The sequence below is a fragment of the Poecilia formosa genome, unplaced genomic scaffold, assembly GCF_000485575.1.
Source record: "Poecilia formosa unplaced genomic scaffold, Poecilia_formosa-5.1.2 Scaffold6, whole genome shotgun sequence".
NCBI classification, from domain to species: Eukaryota; Metazoa; Chordata; class Actinopteri; order Cyprinodontiformes; family Poeciliidae; genus Poecilia; species Poecilia formosa.
Genome location: NW_006799945.1, coordinates 4,398,933 through 4,424,739, shown reverse-complemented (window position 1 = coordinate 4,424,739; position 25,807 = coordinate 4,398,933). Strand labels below are relative to the sequence as shown.

The 25,807-nt window shown below is 40.2% G+C and overlaps 2 protein-coding genes across 3 annotated transcripts; one reads left to right on the top strand and one right to left on the bottom strand.

The window, feature by feature from the left end:
- Nucleotides 1–508: 508 nt before the first annotated feature.
- ermp1 (endoplasmic reticulum metallopeptidase 1) lies at nucleotides 509–18,789 on the bottom strand. 2 transcript variants are annotated; one of them, XM_007568724.2, is made up of 15 exons: nucleotides 18,435–18,789; nucleotides 15,115–15,419; nucleotides 12,781–12,908; nucleotides 12,554–12,659; nucleotides 11,293–11,439; nucleotides 11,075–11,167; nucleotides 9,003–9,215; nucleotides 8,686–8,906; nucleotides 7,722–7,896; nucleotides 6,724–6,914; nucleotides 6,384–6,536; nucleotides 6,046–6,248; nucleotides 5,842–5,957; nucleotides 5,550–5,713; nucleotides 509–4,347 (listed from the first exon to the last, which is right to left on the bottom strand). In XM_007568724.2, the coding sequence occupies exons 1-15, from the start codon at nucleotides 18,710–18,712 to the stop codon at nucleotides 4,171–4,173; spliced, it is 2,670 nt and encodes an 889-aa protein (XP_007568786.1). In that variant the 5' UTR covers nucleotides 18,713–18,789; the 3' UTR covers nucleotides 509–4,170. The 2 variants fall into 2 exon arrangements, with proteins under 2 accessions (XP_007568786.1, XP_016535559.1); XM_016680073.1 differs by lacking the exons at nucleotides 15,115–15,419; nucleotides 18,435–18,789 and adding an exon at nucleotides 13,141–14,419.
- A 3,130-nt stretch (nucleotides 18,790–21,919) lies between these two features.
- On the top strand, nucleotides 21,920–24,985 carry oaz1b (ornithine decarboxylase antizyme 1b). The gene is given in 5 exon segments (NM_001308082.1): nucleotides 21,920–22,116; nucleotides 23,026–23,165; nucleotides 23,323–23,495; nucleotides 23,791–23,876; nucleotides 24,000–24,985. Coding segments are annotated over 5 exon segments (654 nt in total). The 5' UTR covers nucleotides 21,920–21,991; the 3' UTR covers nucleotides 24,131–24,985.
- Nucleotides 24,986–25,807: the final 822 nt, after the last annotated feature.

The window sequence follows — 25,807 nt, the reverse complement described above, 5'->3', positions numbered from 1 at the left end:
TTGTTGAGCTCGACTCGAAAATTGTTACATTTTGTCAAACTAAATGTGTTCTGCTGGGATACGTGGGAATATTGAACGTTGCTGTTCGATCTCTAAAGGAGACCAGGATCCTTAGAGATCTTTTCATAACAAAATAAATCTACATGTCTAGATTTCTTTCTGCATTTCTTGTAAAAGTCTGAGTTTCAACGCATTGTCTTTATATTTAGGTCCCACAAATAATGAAACTCTGTTCTGACTTGGAGTTTAGCATAAGGCAGAACTACCAGCCCAAATATGACCTGAATTTATAATTTTCTATATAGCAACTCAGTAGTAAAATTAATCCCTTGATTTTTTTTTTTTAATTGTGTTTTATGGCTTAAAAAACAAGATGCTGATGGCTAAGTAGCTGAAAATAAAAACTAATTTCACAAATCTGACAGGGGGAACGACAATTTAATATAAATCATTGTAAAAATCAAAGCATTAGTATACTTAAGAAATGCAAGAAAAAACAACAAGCCAACAAAGTTAGAAGCATTTTAATTTCTGTACAAGTGTTACTTTAGTTCAACCATTTTGCATATTGTAAAATCTCTTCTTAACAGATAGAAACCCAGATCAGTCCCACAAAACGACATCACCCCCTCTGATAAGACTAACATTTGTCTTATTGGTGATGAAAATGACCCACCTTCCTGCTAACGTTCAGAACATTTAAAAAAAAACATGAGCGAACAGTTTAGGTAACAAAAACAAACAAACAAAAAAGGTCTTTAAGACATTTCAGTGAGTGCAGTTGATTTCTCAACCCCATACAATAAAGCTACATCCAAGTGTGAGGCTGCTGCAGGACACAACACACACAGACTCGGTGTTTGGTCAGTTTTATTACCTCACCGGCTCTGATTTTAAAGTTCAATTCCTCCAGGAAACCTTTTTATTCGTCTTGCACAAGGCGTGTGAGCAGCTGTGGTCAAACGGTGGGAGCATCAGCAGCACCGGAGGAGGAGGACGAATCATCTCACAACTTTCACGTCCAACATTAACGTCAAAACATCTTGAAATACTCTGGGCCTCTGAATATGTTCACAGAAAATAAAGGAATGGTTTATTTAGGCTTATTTATGCTTTCAAATCTCAACTAGATCTAGAAAAATATTTACTTTCCGTATATTTTTTTTTTCCTTTAACACTGCACATGGACTTAAACTGTTAATTAAATTAGTCCACGTTTGCCTTTTAAGTCTACCGACATCACACGTGGCGTCTAACTTTAACACAATAGATGGTCATAAGGAGAAAGTTGTAACCTCATTAGGGTATTAAAATTGTCTATTTTAGTTTGCTTTTCCTACAAAGTGGCCTGATTACACAACATACAACTGTTTGTCTTTTCAATACTCTTCACATATGAAATAGTGAATCTCAGTTAAACAGCATCACCTCTGCCCATGTGGGGCCTGAAATCAGTTTCAATGTGTGTTTAGGTTAATGGCGGCGGCGGCGGCAGCATCATGGCAGAATGGTGCAAAGAAAGGAGCCTTTGAAGCGCGACCTTTCTTGTCTTATTCTATGCTAATGTTCAACTTGTTTAAACTTTAAGACACTGACGTTCCAGAGGCTTCCACTTTCTTTTAGCCAATTCCCCTTCATCTGAAGAGGACAGTTTGGGTTAGATCGTTGAAAATTGGGCACAGCTCCGCGTTGCAGCTGGAAAATCATCCCAAACTTTACACCAGCGCTTCTGGAATGCTCACAATAAACCCAAGCTTGTGCACCCACTTCCTGTTTTTGGAATTAACAGAATAATTACGCTGTACTATCAGGTCACAGCAAGAAAAATTAAGACTTCATTAAACAAAAAAAAAACACTGAAATACAGTTTGTTAGTATGTGTCAGGACTTTGTCATGATGAGGGGAAGAACCGAGCTTCAGCTGTTCCAGAGCAGCTGGGTAAAACTTTCAAGCACGTCTCACTACGTTTCTATAAACCATCAAAATGTATTAATTTGTTGTTTCCACTCCTCAACTAATAGAACAAACTCCACCTGCTGCAGAATGTTATGCATTGCAGGCAGAAGTGTAGAAACAACTTCAACGTGAACACGTGAAAACGTAAGGCCTCCTTCTGTCCCGTCATCTATTCTGCACGAATGAACAAAAATAAATCACATTTCCCCAAAGTTTCAACTTGAGCCCACCTCAGTTACACTGAAGGTGGAGGCAACACATCAGTGCATGACGTCTCTGAATGCAGGACTGATGAGATTCAGATCATTTCAGTTTACAACTCTACAAAATCATCAGCTAAACATTAACATTCAGCGTAGAACGGGTTCAATAACTTAACGGTGTTGATCGCTGCGTCTCAAGGTTAAAGCGGCCGTTGGCAGCTGGGCTGTTGTTCAGACAGACGATCCTCCACGTTTAGATAAAACGGAAACAACTTAAACACCAAACATCGTACAGGCTTCCTGTAGCAGCACCGGTGGATTTTTGTTTTTACATTCACACGCGCTCCTCGTGTCCTCAAAGTTTAGTTATCGTCCGGTCACACGGCAGGTTATTTTAAATTAACAACAGGATTTAAGACTTGCATGTGAATGTTTACGGTCGTTTTCGACGAGGAGCTGAAACAAGTCAACAAAACTTGACTTTTTCCCGGCAAAAAGAACCAATGTGTGTGACAAAGAAATGTCAAATATTGTATGACAAATCATATGACGTTTATGGATTTTTAACTAAATGCATCAGATCCGATCTAACAATTACGCTGAATTATATTTGTTCCATAAAATATTCGGCCATTATTAGAAAGATAAAATGAAAATATAATTTAGTTTCTTAATTTCAGGGGAAAATTTGCTGTAATGATTTTTTTTTCTTTACCTTGAATAACTTTGGAGCTACTTATTAAAAGTCACAACCCATAAAAATCTAAAAAAATTAGTGAACAGATTGTGGTAAAATAGCGGTCCACTAATGTGAGGAGCAAAAGGTAATGAAATTAAAACAAAGAATGTTTTTTGCTGTAGTGTTTCCTAATCAAAAGTGCAAATTTGTATTAAACTCACTGAACTTTTGCCGTTCTAGTAAAGAACTTAATTAGATTATAACTAATACACATAACCTCCTCATTGCTTTGATTCATTTGGAGCCACAAAGAGACGAGAGAACAATCAAGTGGACCAAAACAAATCCAGTTAAGGGAAAGAAAATCACTGTGGAGCTGCTGCAGACCCCATGAAGGCTAATCAGCTTTAAGAAAAGTAACGTTAAAGCAAGACGAAATGTCAGTAAGCATCACTTCGGTGTGGAACAGAACAGGAGAGCTTTGTTACTGAAAGACTCAAGGGATAGATTTTAAAAGAAAACAAAACAAAGACGGGATTCTCTCCATCTCTTTCTTACTCTGTCAAAGCCAGCATCTGAATATCTTTTCTCTTGAGCTTTTAGAAACACTCACACCTCGGTCAGCTCTTTATGATTTTGCTGCCTTTTTAACAGCTTGAGCAGACATTAACATCTCTCATTTGAACCCGTGGATGTTTGTTTGCCTTAAATCTGCAGGACAGGAAGGAACAACAAGCAGTTTCATGGTTAGTCGTCGGGATTTGCAACATATATCTGACTGAGTGCACGATTAGTTCCATTTTGTTTTTGCTTGCTTTTTTCACTTTTTTATAAAAAGGAGACGACACAAGAGCGGGTTCGCGTCTCCCCCGTCAGGACGGTACAGACGTCTGCAGCCGATCCAGAGGCACGTTTAGTGTGACGGCAGCCCTGAAGGTTTGCTGGTAAACGGAGCGACTTACACGTGCGGCGTGAATCGGCGCTTGCGTGTGAGAGGGACGAAATGTGAGGGAGGAAGAGTGAGAGTGTGGAAATCAAAGGCACAGCTGAGTACAAAATTAAAAAAAAAAAAAATCAAACTTAAGTCTCCTTTGTTTCACTAACCCNTTTCACTAACCCAGTAGAGAGCACAAGGCTTGTGGTGGCCTGAGCGCCGATGATGGTCAGTCAGCTGCTCAGCCCGCTGACACAGTGATGGAGGTTTCGCTCTCTCTCTCTCTCTCTCAGGCGGGGCGGCACGCAGCGCAGGTATTAGTGTAAAAGGCAGCAGATTGGTTCTCTGAGCTGTCTCAGTGGGCCGTCGCCGCTCCTCTGTCGTAGCAGCGAAGTCCTCAGTACCGGTACATGTCGTAGGTACTGACCCAGGAGGAGGGAAAAGCCCAGGTGGGAAACTTCCGGAGGATTTCCTCCAGCTGAGCAGTCCGTCGGTCTTCGCCGAAGAAGTAGTGCGTCGATATGGCAACGGAGATCATCCCCTCGGGGCCGGCTGGATCTGGTTCTGTCGGGGGCTGACAGAAAAATAAAATTGTGAGTCTCACGGCGCCGGTATGGAGGGAGGAACCGAACCCAAACCTACAGCTTCATCGTTACACTGAGCTGCTTGCTCCTTGTTTTATTTTTGTACTTAAAGATGACCTGTTATGCTGCCTTGAACAGGCTGAGATAGCTCTAAATGCATCACGTCTTTTTGCACAAAATCCCTCTTTAATAACGAGATTTCTTCCAGTTTTGAGCTCCTTTCAGGATGAGCTGTTTTGGAGCTTCTGTCACTTTAAATTCAAATAAGCTGCAGCTGGCCACGCCCCCTCCGAGTCAACGTTTATATTTGCATGTAAAAAAATGGTTGCAACTAATCTTTGACAAGCAGATGTAGAGCCTCCTGCACAACCAACAAGACTGCAGCAACTGGTTTCTGGATTGTAAGTCATCAACAAAACACTTTTTTTTTTCCAGCAGCCATTGTACAACGCATATAGCTGTAAAAACCAGCTGACCAAATGTCCTGGAGCTTCACTTAGGTTGCTAGGTAACGGGATGGCCTTTGCTTGGGTTGCTATGTGAGGGGCAGTGCGTGCTGATTTGTGACATCACAGTCATAAGGTTTTTAAAGCGGCTCCTTTTCCAGACACCAAAAAAAATGTTAACTTATTGCCAGAAACTGCTGAATGTTTTCTGAAAGCGCTCAGCCTGCTTTTAGAAGCAAAAAAGTGCAAAATGTAAATTTTGCATAACACGTCCCCTCTAAAGACTTTCATGTGACAATAAATCTATGCATTTACACACGTTTTTCAGCACGAGCTAATCCCCCACAGACTTTGCTAGATGAGGCTTTAAGAACATGCTTAGCAGAAATCCAGAAATGTCCAGAACTAAAACAGAAAGAACGTCCACTGACAGAAAGTAGAATATCCAACCGTCAAACATGTAACACATTACTGAGATCATGTTTTCTAATCTGAAAGGGGAGATCTTTAGGTCTTCTGACTCGGACTTGGGTGAGAAAATTGATGTAGCTCATTTCTTTTTACCAAACTGTTGAGTTTCTTCTGCTATTTCCTGTCAACATCAGACAACATCCAGCTCAATAGGGCATTACCACCACCAGCTGATAAGAAAGTGTGAACCAAATGTCACCAAAAAACTTCCAAACAAGACACATGTAGCTGATATTTGAAGTCAAAATGGAGGAATAGTTTGTCGTAGATGGTACCTGTATTTCAAACCAAAAGGTCCACGGAGCGGCATCGAGGCCGTGGGAATAAAAGACAAAGTATTCTCCGTTGAGGTCAAACTGAGGCGTCCCGTCACCGAGAGACCAGGTGGACAGACTGGCTCCTCTGTGAGGCATCAGATACAGAGACATGTGGCTGGGCCCTGAGTGAGACATCAGGGACAAAAGGACACATTCTTACCTAAAATGCTCGCAAATTCCCAAAGAAATTGCTAAATATTTTTGCTAACACCTCCTCAAGTTCAGTTCTTCACTCTAATGTGCTTTTTACCTTTGACGCTGAATGTCATCTTGACAGTTCCCCAGCTCGTCTCCTCCTTGGACGTGAGGCTGAAGTCCACCGGAGAGCCAGGAGACACTTCCGGGGCGGGAAGGTACCAGTTCTTCCTGCAAACACACCAAAGCTCTCTGTGGAGTCGAGCCGAGGACGCGAAAACGAGCGCGGCGTGCGGTCGATCAGGCCTGTCGCTCTGACCTGCTGAGGAACTTCACAGGCAGGAACCAGGGGTAACCGCAGAAGGGACGGTCCTCTCGGCAGCGGGTCCGGATGCTGTCGTTGATCTCGGGGATCTGAGGCGTGATGTGCTGCACTGCGGTGAAGTCGAAGCTGTTGATCCAGATGCCAGAGTCTCTGCTCTCCACCCGGCCCTGCAGGTTGTGGAAGGTCCGGGTCGTATGCTGCAGAGAGACGGTGTTGCAATCGGGGACGGAGAGTTTTATTGTGCAAATAAAATTTGTCCTGTCAGGGTTTTTTTTTTTTTTTTTTTTTCTGTAATATTATCTAGAAACAAATTTGCTTTGTGACTTTAGAACCTGCAGGAATATCCTCTTTGGCCGTGGGCTGTTTGGATTCCCGGAGTAAGGAAAGAAGAGGCCGGCCGACACCAACAGGAACATGATGACGAACACCGAGCCCAGAGCCGCCAGGATCCACTTAGTGCTCCTCACCAAATACACAAAATGCAGCTGAGAAAAGAAAATATGTGCATTAAAGTAAAACCAACATTCACCACAATCTTCTAAAAAATCACTAACATTATTTAAAGCAAATGAAATAGAAATGTAAGAGTTTTTTTTTTGTTGTTGTTTTGTTTTGGAAAATAGAAAACAGATTCTTTGGTTAAACATTCTGGATTTCTGAATGGATACTTACAAAGTAAGAGGAGAGGAAGACGATTGTCAAAGTGACCAAAGAGGCCATCACCACCTCAGGGGGGATCTCTGTGCCGCTGCGGCCCATGATGGGGGTGAAAATCTCAAACACCACCCAGAAGAGGAACATGAAGTGGACATAGGGAAGCGCCAGGCCCAAAAGATACAGGCCGCTGTACTTCAGTGATGCTCCTGGAGGAAGAAAAGCTGTTTGTGAGGAAGTTCAGCTGCCTTTTAATGTCTGCCGTCAAAAACCAGGCTGATATATATATTTGTTTTTATCTCAGTTGTTTCTGTAGACCTTAATAAAAAAAAAACGTATCTCAGTTTGTTTAATTTTCAAGACATTTTTCAAGACATTTATATGAACAACATCCTTCTGCAGTCAACATCTTTCATAAATGCAACAGAAACTTGACTAAAGTGTTGACAAAATGTTTAAAAAAAAGGGAAAAAAAACATTGCAAGATTGAAAAGAAAATCTGGGATAGGCATTGTTTTTGTGGAATTATATTCCAAGTCTTAATGTGACATTAAGTCAAATAAGACTCTTTCTGGACCTCTGTTTATACATAAATAAACAAAACCACTGCAATGTTGCAATGCAGAAGGTCCTGCAGAGGGCAGTGAGGGGGGCTGAGAAGGTCATTTTAACTGTTTTTAATCAAATCAAAGAACACTGCAAAAAATATCTGGAGTGACGAAGAAAAATATGGCACTACCCCTCCCCTACACGTTGCTGTGCACCGCTGGTTAAGCAGCTGAAAGACGGCTACTACACTTTTCAATTACAAGACAAATTCTGGTAAATGTGTCTGAACTAACTGAGCGACACCATCACTCTTCTTAAGGCGATACCGTTCTAAAACTGCAGCTTGCTGGCAGAGAGCTGCGCATTTGTTACGTAGTTGACTGCAGGCCATAATTCACCTCCAAATCTGCCAGAGTACAACTAATTTTGCGCTTGGATGTCGCCGAAATGAGTTGCAAATGTTTTACCTCTGTGTTTAAATTCCTTTGTCAGCAGAAGCCTGGTGACCAGGGGGAAGGCCACCATCAGCATGGGAACGTAGGCTGAACACAAACCCCGCTGGGTGAGCCACACCAGGCTGCAGCACCAGAGCAGCAAGCTCACGTCAAAATACAGATCGCCCAGCTCCACCAGACGGACGCCCTGAGTGGGACACACACACGATGCTCAGCTCTGATGTACCAATTCACACCAGAGAGGTCTGAAAACTGTGCCAGTCAGTTTTGGTTCTGAATGTTTTCTTCACTGCCAGAAAACTAAGTCTTTTTTTTTTTTTACTTAAGAGAGTTACTGGCTGCAGAAACTCATCACTCGGCACGTCCAGAACCCTCCTCACTCGATCTACCTCAAGATTTACAAGAGAAACAGATGATGGATGGAACATTACAGGAAAGAATTGTAACTGAGGTGTAAAAAAAAATCACAAGGGAGAGGTTTCAGACCGATTTGAGCTGAACAGGGATATTTAAGTAGCTTTTCAGTGAGTTATAAATGATTGGTAATGAATGTCGAGGAACAGCCTGGAAGGCAGCGAAATGGGTAAATCTGCCCCACAAAAGTCTCAACAACAGGTTTGTTTATATTTAAACAATGTCGAGTAAAGAACTGTACTTTACTTGATATAATTTACTTTTTCGTTTACATCTACTTATTGTATGTCATCATCATTGCTAATGTTGCTATTACTTTATTATTATCATTATTAGCAGTAATAGCAGCATTGTTTTATTACAATCAGTAATGTAACTAAGAGTTTTTATGTATTTATTTATTGTTTTTCCTAACTATATAATGCTTTTTTTTTATTTCTTCCTCATTTATGAACCATATATCAAGACTCCACTGCACATTTGGTTTTGTTTCTGCCTGTTCGCCTATTTTTCACGCCTTTAAAAAGAAAAAGAAAAAAAAAAAAGCTATCTGAAAACTCACTCCGTAGTACAGGTTTTTGGCCAGTGTGTGGATGAGAATCATTTTCCCGGTGGCTGCAGCTCCATACAGGCAGATGGCAGCATAAAAGTGAGTGTACCAAAACATGGAGCGTCCCAGCAGAGTGACCAGAAGGGCAACAATGAGCACCGACAGCAGAGTGACGAACCAGCCCAGCACCGCTACGCCCGTGGCACAGGCCAGGTCCCGAACATAACGCCCACCTTAAAGAGATTTAGATAAATATCAATAAGAAGAGAAACGCAAACTCGTCCAGGGAATGGCAGAGGGTTTCGCCCACAAGCGATAACTAGACCTGCCTCGATTGCCGGGCAGAGACGCCTTCTTGGCTAGATACAGGAAGGTGGCTGCGGCAACCATGTAGTTGATGATGGTGCCAACGCGAGCCGGATAGGCAACGGCAATCACCCCCAGCAGGTCAAAAAACACCATGTTCCCATGGCGATACTCTGAGGAGTCTGCCAGCTTCTCTGACGTTACCAGGTGCTTCAAAACAGCCAAGATGTTGTCACCTAGAAGCAGGAGGAGCGTACAAAAGTAGTCAGCTCACAATCAAAACAGATAGTGTAGAAATCCACGCATGTTATTTTTGAAAAGAGGCTAATTAGTTTTATTAGTAGAAAACCTGAGCAGAACATCTACGTTATAGCGTAGACGTGAAGCCGTGTTCACTGCATTTGGTCCAGTTAAATTAAGAAACACAAAGAACAAAAAAACGGTCCAGATTGAAGTTTAGATTTCTCTCCCCTTTACTCCACATAGGAGATATGAAACCAGTGAAACCCATTAAAGAGGTTTTCATGTTCCTTGTTAATCATTCCTGTGTTAATTTGATCCCAAGACCTTAATGACTAACCAAGTTCCCCTTGATTATTTCCACAATGTCATTCCAGTAGAAATGAAACCATAAACTCTGAATCTTCTGTTCAAATTGCTGCAGCTCCTCGAAAGTTAAACTTTTTATCCAGTTAAAGGTTGCTTTGTAATTAATAACTACGTATAAAGTTATAAAGGATGAATACATTAAAACGTTTAATGTAAATCAAACCAACTTGCCCGCCTACAAACAATCCTGCAACATTCCTGAATATGCTCTGTAAAACACAGCTTCTTATCCACATGCTAGATTTATTCTGAAAAGAATAACACTTTCTCACATATAGGTTTTAAAATCCCTCACATTTACCTAAAAAGTAAATGGAGAAAACGAGTCGGCGCAGGAGAGAGAAACAATGACGGTGAAAACGCATGTGGCGTCGACTGTATTGCGCAACGGCAGCACATCAGCTGATTTATGAGACAACAGAAAGTCACACAGTTTAGCACAGACTTCTGGATACATTATGAAGAAGTGTGTGTGTGTGTGTGTGTGTGTGTGTGTGTGTGGTTTCCGTTATCCTGTACTGCCTCGCAGTCGACCTGCTCGACCCGCAACCACGCATTTGAAACAAAGCTGCATTGTTCTTCCGCCTGGTAGGCTCACTGTGGTCAACAACTCAGACTACAACATTTTCTTGTTCCTCTCTCTTTCTACTTCTCTCTCTTTCTACTTCTCTCTCTTTCTACTTCTCTCTCTCTCTCTCTATTTCTCTCGCTCTCTCTACTTCTCTCTCTCTCTCTACTTCTCTCTCTCTCTCTACTTCTCTCTCTTTCTCTACTTCTCTCTCTCTCTACTTCTCTCTCTCTCTCTCTCTCTGTACCTGCAGCCAGAGCTTCTCTTTCTCAGCTTAAATAACCGAGATTACAAAAATAACTATACCTTCGAGAACGTTCATTTTAATCACTTCAACGTGCTTCTACAGAAATGATTTAGAAGAAACAGAAATGATTTAGAAGAAACACAGATCCATTTTAACTACAACTACAGAACATGAAAGCACTTCCAGCTTCGCACTTTGCCTGCCGTGTTGTTTCAAAAAAAAACCCCACAAGCTAGCGGTGCATCGTCCTAACCCTTCACCTTACAGAGCTCTTGCTCATTCACGCACTAAAAATATAAGCCTGCTCTCTCTGAAATCTTACTTTCCTCTCTCTAATAATGTCTGCCTTTGAAGTTGAGCTGTTGTGTGGAGGAAGAGGAGAAAGATGCCCAGTGGTTGCTAAGAGAGATAGGATGGATGCCAAACTTCTTGGGTCTTTAGTGCTGACTGGCTGCGTTTTCTGCTAAGTAAAAGCCGAACAAGTCAGCAGCACAGAAGCACAAAGCAAATGAGGTTTGTGTCTTTTAGGTTCTCGGAGGAAGACATCAGAAGTTAGGGGCGGCACATGTGAGCTGGAGTGATTTGTCATTATAAACAGCTTCAATCTACCAGCCTGAGAACTTGTTATTGGTTATATTTGTGGATGGACAGACGTGAAATCAGATCCATACCGGCTCTCTGGATGGAGTCTGTCAGTATTCTGTTGGCCGTGTCATATTTGGTGTGATAGATAAAACCGTTTTCAATGAACGCAAGATCGATGCCTGTAAGAAGAAGGGGGGGGGGGGAAAGGAGAAAAATCAACAAATCCAACTGGTACGTTTGAAAATGTATGAGCTTTCATTGACTTCACAGATCGTCTTAGCTCTGCACCGTGGCTGGTCTTTACCTGGGATGTTTCCGAAGTCCCTATAAATGCGGAAGTCTGTGTCAGAGGGAATGACGCCGCTCTGAAAAACCTCCTGGCCGACCACCGAGGCGAAGGGGTGTTTGGCCGCATGAACGTAAGCCTGGACGAGCCACGGGTTCTCCGGCCCTGACGGTGACAACGACACAAGAAACCCAAGATCGTCTGTTTTTATTGCGTCAATTATTGGGGATCCACTTTGCTACTCTAATATGGCAAAAAAATTATAGTAAATTATAAATTTAATATAAATTTGCTTTCTCATCATTTTAGACCTTGAATAACTAAACATGTGGCAGACTTGCTGCAAATGAGTTTAAATCATAATGGCGCCTGGGAAGAGTTTTCACAACCCTGAACTTTTTCATATGTTGTCAGAATGTAACCACCAACTGCAATGTATTGTAATCGTTTGTGTTTGTAAAAAATAAAATAAGACATGGATGACGAGGAAGTTTAGGGAAAACTATGTATTTTTGAACATTTATGGCACATTTGTGCTAAATCAAACCCATTACCATCAATCGCTTTCAGAGTCACCTAATTAGTGAATAGGGTTCACCTGTGTGTAATTTCGTCCTTGACTCTGCTAAAGAAAAGCCAGACGGCATGATCCTGCCACCGCCGTGATGCGTTCAGGGTGACGTTCAGTCCCAAACTTTTCTACAACTTTCTCTCTGGTCAATCTGCTGCGTTCCTCGTTCTTCACGATGCTGTTCGTTTGTTTGTTTTATTTTGTTCTCCTGCAAAACCTCCGAGGTTCACAGAACGGATAGATTTACACTGAGATTAAATTACACACAGGTTTACTCTTCACAGACCAGGTGACTCCTGGAGGCGTCTGGTTCCACTGGATTTCATTTAAAGGTGTCAGAGGAAAGTGGGATTTTTTTTTATATATACTATAAAAGTATGTGCTGCCTCATATTTTTAAATGAAACTTTTATAAAATACATTAAGGCTTGTAGCTCTAAAGGGACACAATATAGAAAAGTGCAGAGAAAAGAAAACATTTTGAAATGTTAGAATAAAGGTTGTATTTGTGTAATTAATTAGAATTACACAATTCTACAGATTAGATGCTGTAGAAATGTGCAAAGAAAAAAAACTGCAAAATAGACTACAAACTTTTCACCTTCTGTGGGAAAAACAAAAGAGCAGCAGAAATACACGCATGTACATTTCAAACACTTCATAAACTGGAAGAACATCATCAGTTTCTTAAGTATGAATCTTTCCACACCTGTCTGGAAAACGACTTCCTTGCCGCCAACGCCTGCAGCCTCCAAGTTAATGAAAGCACGAACTTGCTTGGCCCAGGGATGCTGGGTAATAAAACCATGACTGGCCTGAGATAAAATAATTTAGAAGAGGGAGAGATAGAGATAACTGAGACAAGGAAGACGCAACACGGTCAAATAGCTTAGAGTCGGTGCCGAGTCTTGCCACTCGTGTTGATCGTTTTTTCACCTGCAGGACATTTTCCTCGGCTCCGTTGAAGAGGAAGACTACGCCGTGGTGGAGAGGAGTGGACTGGTTGGCCAGAGCGTGGAGGACTTCCAGCATCACAGCGCAGCTCACCGCATCGTCACTGGCGCCTGAAACCAAAAGACGAGCTCATGTACCGCGGGAACAAAAACAGCTAGGCAAATGTTTACACCAGAAAACAAATGCAGGACGCCCTTCTTAAAAAACAAACAAACAAACAAACAAAAAAAACAGGGATGCAACTGTATATCATGCAAATAACTTGTTTGACAAGAGACAACAAAGATGGGAGGCAATAACTGAGACAAAGACACGGCCAGAACAAGTTCAGCTGAAACATACGGCGCACGTCGTGATCAGGAAACGGAGGAATCAGAGTCAGAGCAGGAAGAAAGGGAAGCAGCATGTGACAAGAGCGTGTGATTCAGACAGATTAGACCGACTGACGGCAAGGAACAAGAGTTAAGAAATAAAAGGGGGGAAAAAAGTGAAGTAAAGACCAGGAGCATCATGCGCTCCGGCTTTCTAGAGTGAATCTGTGTGTTAGGAGGTGGGGGCAGGGTGAAGCTGGCTGATCGAATGTCTGTCCTGCTTTCTGCTCCTGCTGCTAATTTACTGCTCCTCATTCCAGAGAAGCTCTGCGCTCCACTACACAGACACATAAAACGGCGTAGTAGACGGTTCACGTGCGTGCGCTGGCTCTTTGTTCATCTCTATTATTATTATTATTATTATTATTATTATTAGAAATCCCAGGGGATCAGATTTTTGTGAACTGTATGTTCCTGATGTATATTTATTTTTCTGGCCCACACCTATTGGATGTATTTTTTTCACACACACACCCCCCGCCCCCACCAGCGAAGTTGGGTGTGATCTAAGAAACTATTGTTTCTCCAACTTGCTCAGAGGGTGTGGAGGGAAAACGTACTGCAGACTTCCTGCCTGGTAACACCTCGATTTCTCTACACGCTCAGAAAAAGGAGTAAGGTTTTCTGATTAGGTGAACATACATACATCCATCGTCTTTACCTGCTTATCAAGGGGGTTAGTGGAGAGGAGGCTACAGTGTCTATCTCCAGCAGAAATGGAAGATGATTGCTCTAAATTTGGGTGATCCATATATGGTCTGTGCACAAAGATAGTAGAGGGGGATTCTTTTTTTTTTATCCCATGCATTGAGTCTAAATAACTATAAATAATCTGTCCTAGTAGTATTTGGCCTTTTTCAGTAAAAAAAAAAAGAAAAAAAAAGAGATGCATACCAAAAGTGCTTGGGCATAAGGCGTGTGCAGCTGTAGCTCAGTGCTAACATGTAAACACGGGTTAGTTTGGAGGCTAACAGCAAGTTTGTAACCTAGAAGTCTTTTTATTTAAGAGTCAACAAGCAACTTTTGCTGCAAACTATCATTAAATAATAGATAGGCCTGTCTTAATAGCAAATTTTACTGGATGATAAATTGTCCTAGACATTATTGCAATAAAATATAATGTTGTTTTGGGACCATTTCCAAGTAACATTCTGATAATGCAAGTACACCCTCTCAAAGATCAATAAAAAAAAAAAAAAAAAAGAATATTTAAAACCGGAACTGGGAGACATTTTAGATGTCCAAAACAAACAAACAACTGAAACGACAAATAAAATGGATACTCAAGTCTCTGTGCACAAAACCGCCCTTGAAAAAATGGGCCAGTTGAAACTAATGCGCCAGACTGAAGCCCTTTGTCGTCCAGCTTTTGGCAGAAAGAGGGAGAGAGACGAGAAAAACAATCAATCATTCAAATAGAAAGCATCAAGCCTGTTTAAAGTTATCATGCAGCTGTGCGATTAATTGATTTATCGCTTGCTGCAGCAAGCGTAATAACACACAAATAGAGATTTGGATATGTGCGGTTTATTGATGTTTTTATCAGTTTAGATATTTAAATCAAAATGAAAAAATACATAAATAAATAAAAAATACTAATAATTTCAGAAATTTTTGCTCTATCACTCATTCCCAACCCTGGTCCTCACATCCCTATTTAAGATGACAGCATAAGAAAACTCCTCCTTAATCTTTAGGCGTGTCTCGTTAATCAACTGACGTTTTTTAAACACACATTAGTCTCGCCACGTAGAAGTGCGTTGGGACAGGACGGATTACTGAGCTGCGGTTTTCTAACACCCCGACGGTTCTCAATAGATCAGGTTTAAAAGGGATCAGCAGGGAACCGCACCTGTCCTGTGTTTAGCAGAAAGTAAAAGATGTGTATATATTTTTTTTTTTTTGATGCGTGTCTGACTGCGCTGACCGGCTAACGAGTTTGTACCTGGGCTGTTGGCCACAGTGTCAAAGTGACAGTTGGCGAGCATGAGGTGCTGGGCTCCACGCTTGGGCTCCAGCTTCACTGCGATGTTGCTGATGCGGTCGTAGAAACTCGTGAAGCCTCCTAGGAAGTCGATGGAGAAGGAGCCGGTGGGGCGCTGGACGTCCACGGTGACCCGGTGAGGCCCCGCCGCCGTCCTCGCCCGGATGTCCTCTATCTGCTCCAACAGGTAGCCCACCGTCAGGACCTCGTTCTCCTGGCTGCCGACGGGCCGAGGGCCGACGCTGGTGATCTGCTCCAAGTGTCGCCTAAAATAAAAGAGGAACAAGAGAAGAGAGAGGTCACCATCAGGCATGGGACGTCAAACCACTGCTCAGCTTGCTGAAATAGTGGCAGACGCACCCTGTGTGTGTTTGTAACATAAACAACCAAAGCAAACCTTGTAATCCAAGCTGTGTCTGACTCAACATTGTGCATCACGACAGAAAAAAAAAAACATCCTAGAAACTGTGGAAGTATCTCTTCACTCGCTATGAACTGAACAGTTAACTGATTTGTGTTCATCTCCATGATACACTATGAAACAGAGGCTCCCATCGTAAAAACAACTGGTTTTTAAATTAAAGTTAAAAAAAAAAAAACGATTACCTGTGCTACATCCCGGTTCGCTTCAATCTGATTGTGGCGATCCAAAGTAGTAACGCTAAAATGTTCGTACGTACAAGGAAAAGAAAAACCTGATGTTCCTGCTTATATTTTTGCCTAAACAAATAATTGTGGCTCTGCCCACACCGGTAGAAATCCTCCCCAGATACAAGTCAGTTCATTTGCTGCACCTAACAAACAAACCTCCCTCATCAAACCGTGGGAAGTGAAATGCCGTATTTTGTCGTTTTCTACAAACAAAGCGTCGGACGTTGATGTTACAGTTGGTGCTTTCATCCTATGTGCTCCGCGGCCTTTTAACAGTCTGAATTATATAAACCGGGACTTCCAGATCGCAGACAAAGAAGCTCATAGCTCTAAATCACTTCACATGCAGCACTAAGATATGCAGCGAGCAGCTAAATGATGGCAAATCCTTCTGCCCAGCACTTTTTAAAAAGCTCAACCCCGGCCCTGCTGACCTCAGATTTTGTGCCATAATCCCTGCAGCCCACACCCCACCCCTTCTACATGGGGACTGAAAAACTGCACAGAGAGGCACTCTGATCCTTTAATGTGAAAAATGTCGCAGCTGCTTTTAATAATCGAGATGTTTAGCATGTCTTTAAACAGCCCGCCTGTTTTGTTGAACTGAAACAAAAGCCAACAGCTGAGACATTCAGATAGGCCCTACGGTGCTTTACAAAAGTATTCAGAATCCTTTAACTGAAATGATTAATCGCGATGAATCAGTTACTGGAATATAATGACTCAAAATAGGCCATTTACAAAAAATAAAAAATAAAATAAAATAGCAGTAATTAAGCCAAATCTACACAAAATATATGTACACTTTGCATTTAACATAAAAACACCTCAGCCTGCAAATATGTTTGAGTCAAAACTCCTCAAGTGGAAAAGTTTTAGCTTCACCCTAAAGTCACTAAAGGAATGCTATGCTGTTGTATTTCAGGCAGTAAAATTTTTTATATTCTTACTTAAAACAGGAATTTGATTTTTTTTTTTTTATTTGTATCATTTAATATGTTTCTAATGTTGCATAAAAAAAGTCTTAAGTGGTTAAAAGAAAAATTTGTAGAATGTTTTGGATCCGATTAATCGATTAATCATCAGAAGAATATAATATAAAGTAATCGTTAGTTGCAGTCCACAAACTTCAGCATGACTTATTGGGATTTGCTGTACTATTAGTACTACTAACAGAGTAGCACGTCATTATGGAGTGGGATAAATAGGACACAGCGCTACATTTGTATTCAGGCCTCCCTCAGTAGAAACAAAATTCGGCGCAGCAGCAAATCTTTCAGCGTACGTCTCTTCCAAGGTTGCATATCTACAAAATATCAGTCAGATGATGTGGAGAGCATCTGTGAATATAATTTTTAGGTCTTACAGCAGATTTTTTTTTTTATAAAAAAAAAAAAAAAAAGGATTTCAGTCTGGACTTTAAATGGACCCTTCTGCCACATAAATTTGTTTTAATCCAAACTCTTCATTCGTAGCTCTGGCTGTGTTTGTCCTGCTTTGAAGCCACCGCAGTCTCAGTTTTCTTGAAGTCAGTGTTCTTTAAGGAATGCCCCGTTCTCAGCTCCATCCGTCTTCTGTCAAGTTTGACAAGATTTCCTGCACCTGGCTGCCGCAGTAAATCATCCACACAGCATGATCCCACCACCGTCATGCTGGTGATGGGGGAAGTGTGCTCAGAGTTACTTTTCCTCTCTGCATAACCTTTGTCCGCATTTGCTGGGTCTCCTATGAGGCTTGTGGCGACATTCAAACAGGATTTGCTGCCTATTTCTTTATTCAGTTGCTGTTTTCCTTTGCCATAAACCCAGATTCTTCTGAAAAATAAATGTCTTGTCAAAATAGTCCCTCATCTAAAGCAGTGAAACTGAGCAGCTCCTCCAGATACTGTGAGCCTCTTTGCAGTTGTGACAAGCTCTTCCGATTTCTAATTAAAAGTGATTTTCAAAATGCTGCTAGTTAAACCACAATTTATCCATTGGTATTACAATAAAGTGGGAGGACCAGACACTAATGTATGAAGCACTCTCCAGGTTTTGTTTGTAATAATACCAGTAATAGCAAAAGGTTTTGTGATACTTTCATGCATCATTTTTTTTATTTCAAAAGTATGCACTACTCTTTGTTGACACCAGCAAAATACAATAAACATATTAGATATGCAGGTGCATTGCAAGAGAAAATGATATGGACGCCTTTGCAAGGCTTCATGTGTGCTCACGTTTAAGTTACACTGTTTACTATTAATTAAATAAGCTGCATGCAAATAATATGACTTTTAAATTATCGTTTCTTTGCAGTTGCTAAATATTTGATGTTTACCAACGATTTGCAACGCCACCTATAATATTTCACTCCTATTACTTGCAAAAATACTTCATTCTTATATGACCAATCTTTGGGTATATCTGACAGATGCAATTAAAGGGTTGTTTCATCATTTTTCTACCCCGTCCGAAGCCCTTTTACCCTGTAAACACCTTTCCTCTCCTTCCTCTGCAGCGATCAGGTAAAGGTGGGCCCGGAAGAGAGGATCAGCAGCACTTTCTGAGGTGGGTCTTTTAACTCGGACAAGAGGAAATGTTAGCTTTATTCAAGCATAAATATGACCTGGAATAAGCAGCAAAACACACCTTGCTCTCTCCGCGTTAAACTCTCCGCTCGGCTTCCCGATGACAAGCTGCTGCAGCGACAGATGAACAAGTCCCCACAGCAGCAAAACAAACCCAGAGAGCAGCGCAGCCGCCAGTCCTTCCCGCAGTAAGAACAGCCTCACTTCGGGCTTCCTCTTCGGGTCGCCGCTGTAGCCGTTATCCTCGCAGTTCCGGCCACAGGCTCCGTCTCCGTCCTCCGCGCCGTAGCGCGGAGTCCCGGAGGGTTTTATTCTCCGGACGGCCGTGTCGCTTTCCATTTTTTCAGCCAGCCGTTCATCTGCAGCGCACCGAAATGATTTTGCTCGGACGACCGACGGATCGCAGTGTGGGACAAACCGAACGGAGGGGGAGGGCGGTGCAAGAATGAGCATCAAAAAAGAGGCAAATAGTGCACTACTCCTACTGTACGAGGGAGATAACAATAAAAGGCTAAACACTATCAAGTTCTGGCAAATGTTAAGATATTAGACATCTCACTTTCGCGTAAAATCGCTACTTGGTGTTCTGTATAAAACATAAAAACACATAATTCCACAGTGGGGAAGGTGTGTTAGTTTTCTACCACAAATTTGGTTAGATAATTTTGACCTCTTCAAAGTTTGGCATATAATATCTTAAAACCTAACTCTGCTTTTAACTTCTGCAACTTTATCCCTGACCTTTCTGTTTTGTTTCTTGATCTTCATGTTAATGTTTCCTGTCTTGTTTTCTAACAAACTTCTGAGGCCTTCACATGAAAGCTGTGTTTATTCTGAGATTCATTTATGTGCAAATGGGCTCTGTTTGCAAATGAGTTGAATTGTGAAAGCAGTTTGGTTAAAGTACACTTCAATTAAATGTAACAATGTAAAATGAGACAAATATCCATAGGAATGCAAATCATATTTTCATATTTTCAAAAAAATGCCCTTATATGTCACAGATATGAGCTACTTTGTTCAATTCTATTCTTCTAAATACAAATAAAAAAGATTGAAGTTTGTTTTTGTAAAGTGACAAAATGTGAACAGACAAGGAATTTGATTTTATGACAGAAGCCTGTGGGAATTTACAGTGCTTTGCAGTTTGTTGCATAATGTAACAGATTTGCAAAGTGGCTCCATTACTGAACTGGAGTCATGGGAAAAAGGCAAACTCGCATAAGGAGTAAAAGGGGGAAGATTAAAAAGCTACAATTTCTCTTGGTCTTGTGGATGACCACATAGACTTCACAAAGGACACAAAAAATGAAACAGTGAAATTCTAAGAAAAAGACCCACTGCATTTAAAACATTGATTAACTAACAATGGAAGATAAAATACAAAAAAAAGGTAAAGATAAATTTAATTTTATTTATATAGCACATTTTCAGCAACAAGGCAATACAAAGTGCTTTGTTGGTCAGTAATAATTAAACACCAAAACAAATCTATATAAAATTACAAAACCCACTTAACAAAAAGGACACTGTTACACTCTCCAAAATATAAAATACTAGTTAATGTATTTTTCTTTCTTTTCAAAAAAGAAACATGGGGGGAAACGTAGGTTTCCAAAATGCACCTGTATGTGTGTAAGAAAGCTACCATGTTCTTATTTTTTGGGCGACAGAGAAATGTGTCCGAACCAACATGGCTCATTAGCTTATTCACTATGAAGCATAGTTGTGGTAGGCTCGTGCTGTGCGGATTTACACAATTAAGTTTTCAGTAATCACAAATTTAAGGGCAAATTAAATGGTCCTACAATTACTGACCAACTTAATCCAAAATTAAATTAAGGACTTGAGACTGTGACGTGAGTGCAGTGGATCAACTTTTATTATTAAGTAAAACGTTCTTGTCACTTTTAGATTATTTTTCTTTTTAACGCCCCCTGGTTAACAGCTGCTAACAAAGCTAACCTCATAAACATAAAGATATTGTTGTAAATACGACAACAATATAGAGTAACGGCATCTATGATATTGGGTGTTTTCTTTACGGTTTCTTTAGTACTTTTAGAAACAGTTCGGGGCAAAACTGTATTCTTATGAGAACTTAGTCACGTAAAGTAGCTTTACTTGCCGACCTTTGAGTTAGCATGCTAGTAGTAGCTAACGGATCAGTTTTTTTTTTTTTTTAAATAATAAAGTCAGAGTTGTGTATACGTACTCTACTTCCTCTTTCAAAATAAAAGTTTCTGGTTAGATAATTGCAAACGTATCAGAATTTTTTTATGTCGTTAAAAAAATAAACAAAAGTAAAACAACAAGTGAAAAGGACAAATACATCCATCAAAAAACACATTCTGCAAAGCTACGTGTTTTCCCTGTCATTTAAATAGGAATTTTATTTGCTTCAGTTAAGGTGGTGAGGCAATTATCATTGAAAGTTTTGAACAGCATGTAACCAATTGTTTCACAAAGTCTGAACGTTTTTACCCAAACCACCAACACCAATTCTATAAAATACTTTAAATTTAATTCAAATTTAAAGTAACTGGTGTCACCAGTTTTCTGCAAAAAATTTTTTTTTTCTTTGTTTGGCTTTTTTTGTTTTTAAATTTATTTTAGTTCTTTTTTTTTTGGTTTTTTCCCAGCGTTTTTAGGCTTTTTTACCCTTCCTTTTCCCTAGAAACTCAGCGAACCTCCCTGCTGTTATTTATTTGCAGTTTTTATTTATTTTACTCACTGTAAACAGTCCGTGAAACGACATGCACAAATTGCACACATGTAAAATTAAAATATTATTTTTCTGATGTTGTAAATGTTATCTTACTGTACAGTCGATTGTTCTCATATTTTGTCTTTTCATGTTTCTAAACTTCTGTTAATGTACTTTGCTGCTGATACACCTAAATTTCCCCATTAAGAGACAGTAAACATCAAATGTAGAAAAACATTTGTGAGATACATGTTTTTTACATTTACCAATGTAAAAAACATTACATTGTGAAGTAAACATACTTCACAATGTAATGTGAAGTATATTACATTGAAATGATCCTTGCCTTTTTAATCAAAGAGGAAACTAAAACAGACAATATGTTAAAAATAAGAACTTTTGCACAATATTCATGTAAAATTAGGATTTTTTAGCAATTGCATAATTATTTCTGGTGTTAGTACTGTTTCATCATAATTCAACAGCATAACTGTTCCAGAAGAATCTGTCAAATATTTAACAAAAGAGAAATGATTGATAAAAAATAAAAAAAATTAAACAATTGGATCTATCAACCAACATATAGTCAGAGAAAATAAAAAACTTCTGCACTATTGCCAATAAAACGATTATCTAATAATAATAATAATAATAATAATAATAATAATATGTGTTTTATTTCCTTCCTTCGGGTGTTCCTACAATTTGATTATAAAACAAAAGGACACCTAATTCAGATTAACTTCAGATATTTTGAAGGTGAACGGAAGCAGTGTTGTGTCGTCATATCTACCTTGACTTGGTCCTCTCTCTCGGCTTCCTTAAAACCACTGCCAGTAACCCTGGTCGATCATTACCCTGCCTAGCATAGCAGAGAGCAGTCAGCCAGTCGTGTCTCTATCCGAGGCCGGATGGTAAAATCCAACCTCCAGCGGATCCTAAACAGTCATTGCTTTGCTCGCGAGAAAGAAGGAAAACAGCTGCCCTTTACTACCATGGCGAATTTAAGTAGCGGTATCTGTGACATGATTGGGAAGTAAGTAAACATGAAGACGTTGCTCGCGTAGCTAAGTGCTAACAGTCCTGTGGGGGAGGGGTGGCTAGGCAGCAGAGCTAGCGAGAACAGAAAAAACGGAAGTAACGTATGGTACCTAAAAGTACATGTATTATTAATCATTCCTATATATGTTGGTTGTTTCGGTTTTAAGGTTGTTAAAATTGATTTTATTTTTTTTTTACTATACACGGCTTTTTTGCGCCTCGACATTCAACTTGAACGGTCTTAAAGGTGGCTATAGACACCGAACTGTGTTGCGTCACGATAGCGATCTGCGCTAGCAAGCTAACTGACAAGCCACAGTTCATCAATCCGTTAAGTGACGCCTTTCTTCTGGTATCATTTCTCTACTCAAATATAAGAACGGCAGTAGTGTTACGCAGTAAATTTAAACTGAAACTACATACTAACAAAGTCTTATATCTCACAACCCCAATTGACGTAGTTAGCGGTCAATAACTTCACTAACGTCATGTATTTGATTAAGCGTCCTAGATGGCCTGCTTATCTGTAAGGTCTGACTGAACAACGAAGTAAATTAGATTATTTCTAAAAAAGAACTGATGGTTCCTGAAAGCAAAAAAAGTGGGGTTTTTTCTGTCTTACGGTTTGGTCAATTATTACACAACTGTTTTTTTTTTTCCCTAACAACGTGATTAGTCACAGCGGAAAGTTTGCCAGAACACGTTATGCTTCATAATACCTATAAAGTCTCCTAATGTATTAGAAGCTACTAATTACACTGGTGTTTACAGTACCACAATGTCAAATGGGGGAAGGGAGGTTGAGTTGTCAAATAGTAATCTTAGTTTTAAGCAACGCATTCCTGTTTTACATTGTAAAAAGCAGCCTTGAGCATTTGACTTATTCTCCTCATCTCTTCCGCAGCTTGTCCCTGCACTGTAGTAGTACCCGCGGCCCAGGGCCTCTGTGGTGCTCCTGATGCCCCTCTCCCACCCCTGAAGATCCCAGGTGGGCGAGGGAATGGCACACGGGATCACGCTCCTTCAGCTCGGCCGCTCTACTCAGTAAGTCAACAAAAGAAGCTAAATTTGCAAGAACAATGGATGTGCTCATATCTTTGACGAACGCATTTTAGAACTAGTGGCCCGTCATTGGACGCTCTCTTTTTGCATTGGTTTCATGTTGCTCGTAGCTCTTCTCACGAACCTCATTTAATTTCAGGATCGAAAATTGACGGTAACAGAAGAGCCTGCGGGGAATGGGCGCCCGAGGATACTCCACTTCCAAAGCCGTCCCACAGCCACAAAGACGATACAGTGGGACGCTGTCCTGAGCAGCAGTGCACTCTATGTGGAGGTACCTCTTGACCCGCTTCCAGAAGGCAGCAAAGAGAGGTGAGAACAAAGCCGGAGCCTCGAAGCTGGTCTTTAATGATGGGTATTTATCGTTTCCAGAAAATAAGTCTTGTAGCGTTAAGAATTTATTTTTTGCATCAGTACCAACTGATGTCTTGACAATCTCAAAAACTGAGATTATTGTGATGGTTATGTTTATGGTTGTTCTCTCTTTTGCTTTCATATCTATACATTTACAAAATGTTGCGATTTTAAAATTTTGCATTGTTGGCCTGGGGGGGAAAAAAACCCTCATTTGATCTCTTTTCTAACCGGCATTTCTTTTTCCTCTTAGTTTTGCGGCTCTCCTGGAGTATGCTGAAGAACATCTGAAAGTTGTTGGTGTGTTTGTCTGCTTTTACAAGAACAGAGATGATCGTGGTGAGTCTCATTTGAACAGTTCACCTCTTTGTGTTCAAATTATGCACTTTGAATCGATGCAGGTCACCGCCATTAACTCTGGATGTTAACATACCGTCCCGACTTGTTTTTGTTTTTCTACAGCTAAACTGGTGCGTACCTTCAGTTTTCTGGGCTTTGAGATTGTGAAACCGGGCCATGCCCTCGTCCCTCCTCGACCCGACGTTTTCTTCATGGCCTATAATTTCGACAGGGACTCCTCGGACGATGAGTAGTCCTCCGGACATCTTCTCCCACCCACTGATATGGTTTTCGTGCTCCCATTACCTTGCAGTTCCAGCTTTATTTACATGCATAGCTATTGTGTTGAATCCTGAGCTGTAGCTTTCTGTATAAAAGTCCTCACTTATTTGTGATCAAGGGAATGTTGTAAGCTGTGTGTATTTTTGGTTTCCAGCATCAATATATGTAAGTTAATCTGTTCATAAAGAGTTTTGTCCTCTTAAAATTCTTTGCCGTTTTAATAGCTTGTCAACTCATTTTATCTCATGACAGATCTTAAGGTAGATTTTGTTTTTTTTTCCTTTTCATTTCTTGAATGTACAACAAAAAAAAAGGTCATCAGGTTTACACTCGGGTACTCCAGTTTTCTTGTTAGGATTGGCTAAAATTGTTTATTTAAATTTTCCTACATATTTTCTCTCCAGACTGAATAAACATCAGCAGGACCAGCTTTCTTTTGTCACAGTAATGCCCCTTGTATTAATCAGCCCCAATAACTGGTACTTTCTAGCTGGATAGCTAAACACTTCATTCTAGATGTGGATTAAAACAAGTGAAAGCCAATGCATGTGTATGAAATATACAATTGATTTAATGACTGACGGTACTTGGTGAAACAGAAGTAAATAATCCAAATAGCTTTTGACTCCCCCCTCCCTCCCCTTCTGCCACATGTGTCGGACAATATTGTAGAATTTTGTTTTGAAGGTTGGAGATAAAATGCTGTGGTGTTACTGGAATAGTTTCTCTTCTTTCGTTAGCATTCCTTTAACTCTTTTTCATGATATTGAGTATCTCCTGCATAGTGGTACCTGTTGTGCTTCTGTGATAATAAAACATTGAAAGCATTTCTCTTGTGCATTTTGATTAAATTGTTTGCTATACAGCTACTCTTACAGAGGACCAATTTAATAATGTAAATCAAGCAAAGTTGTGCTATAATTGGTATTTCAAGTAGAAAGCTTGATATGCTTTGTTTCGCCACCAGGGGGCTGCAGAAGATTTAAGAAAAATCAGCACAGATTTTAAGATGAGCATATTTACATCACTACTTTGTGGTTCCTAAAATGGGGACGTAAACATTTTCTTTGACTGGTCTGACCTATTGTAAAAAAATTATACATGTGGATTCTAGAAAATTCACCAAAAATTGTGAATATACTCACTTACTGTAAATTTTAGTGTAACATCTCGCTATTATTTGAACTTAATTTTTTTTTTAATCCTCAAAGCACAAATCTGTACCATCTCTGTATTTCATTCACATGTGATATAAATGATTTAGGCTCCCAAACATTGGCCCCTGGGGGACTCCATAAGTAATGGCTTCTTGACTATAATTTTGCAATTATACCAAGACTTTTTTTTTTTTGACAACTGCTTCCTCTGATTGGTCCATCTGGTGATTCCTATAAATCAATACTTTGTGTTTAGGTTTCAGTTAGCAAACTTTTATTTTTACTATTTATTGTCCCTCCAAAGCTTGAGAATTTTTAAATTTTATCAACAAAAAAAAAAACCAAGACATTTTCTGGAATCCAAATATTTAATTGGTACATATCAAGTATTATGACATGTATAAAATTTCAGATCACAATATGAAGCAATGAAACTTTTCAGATTGGCATGTGCTGCAAATATTTGAGGCTGCCAACAAAACTGATTAAAAC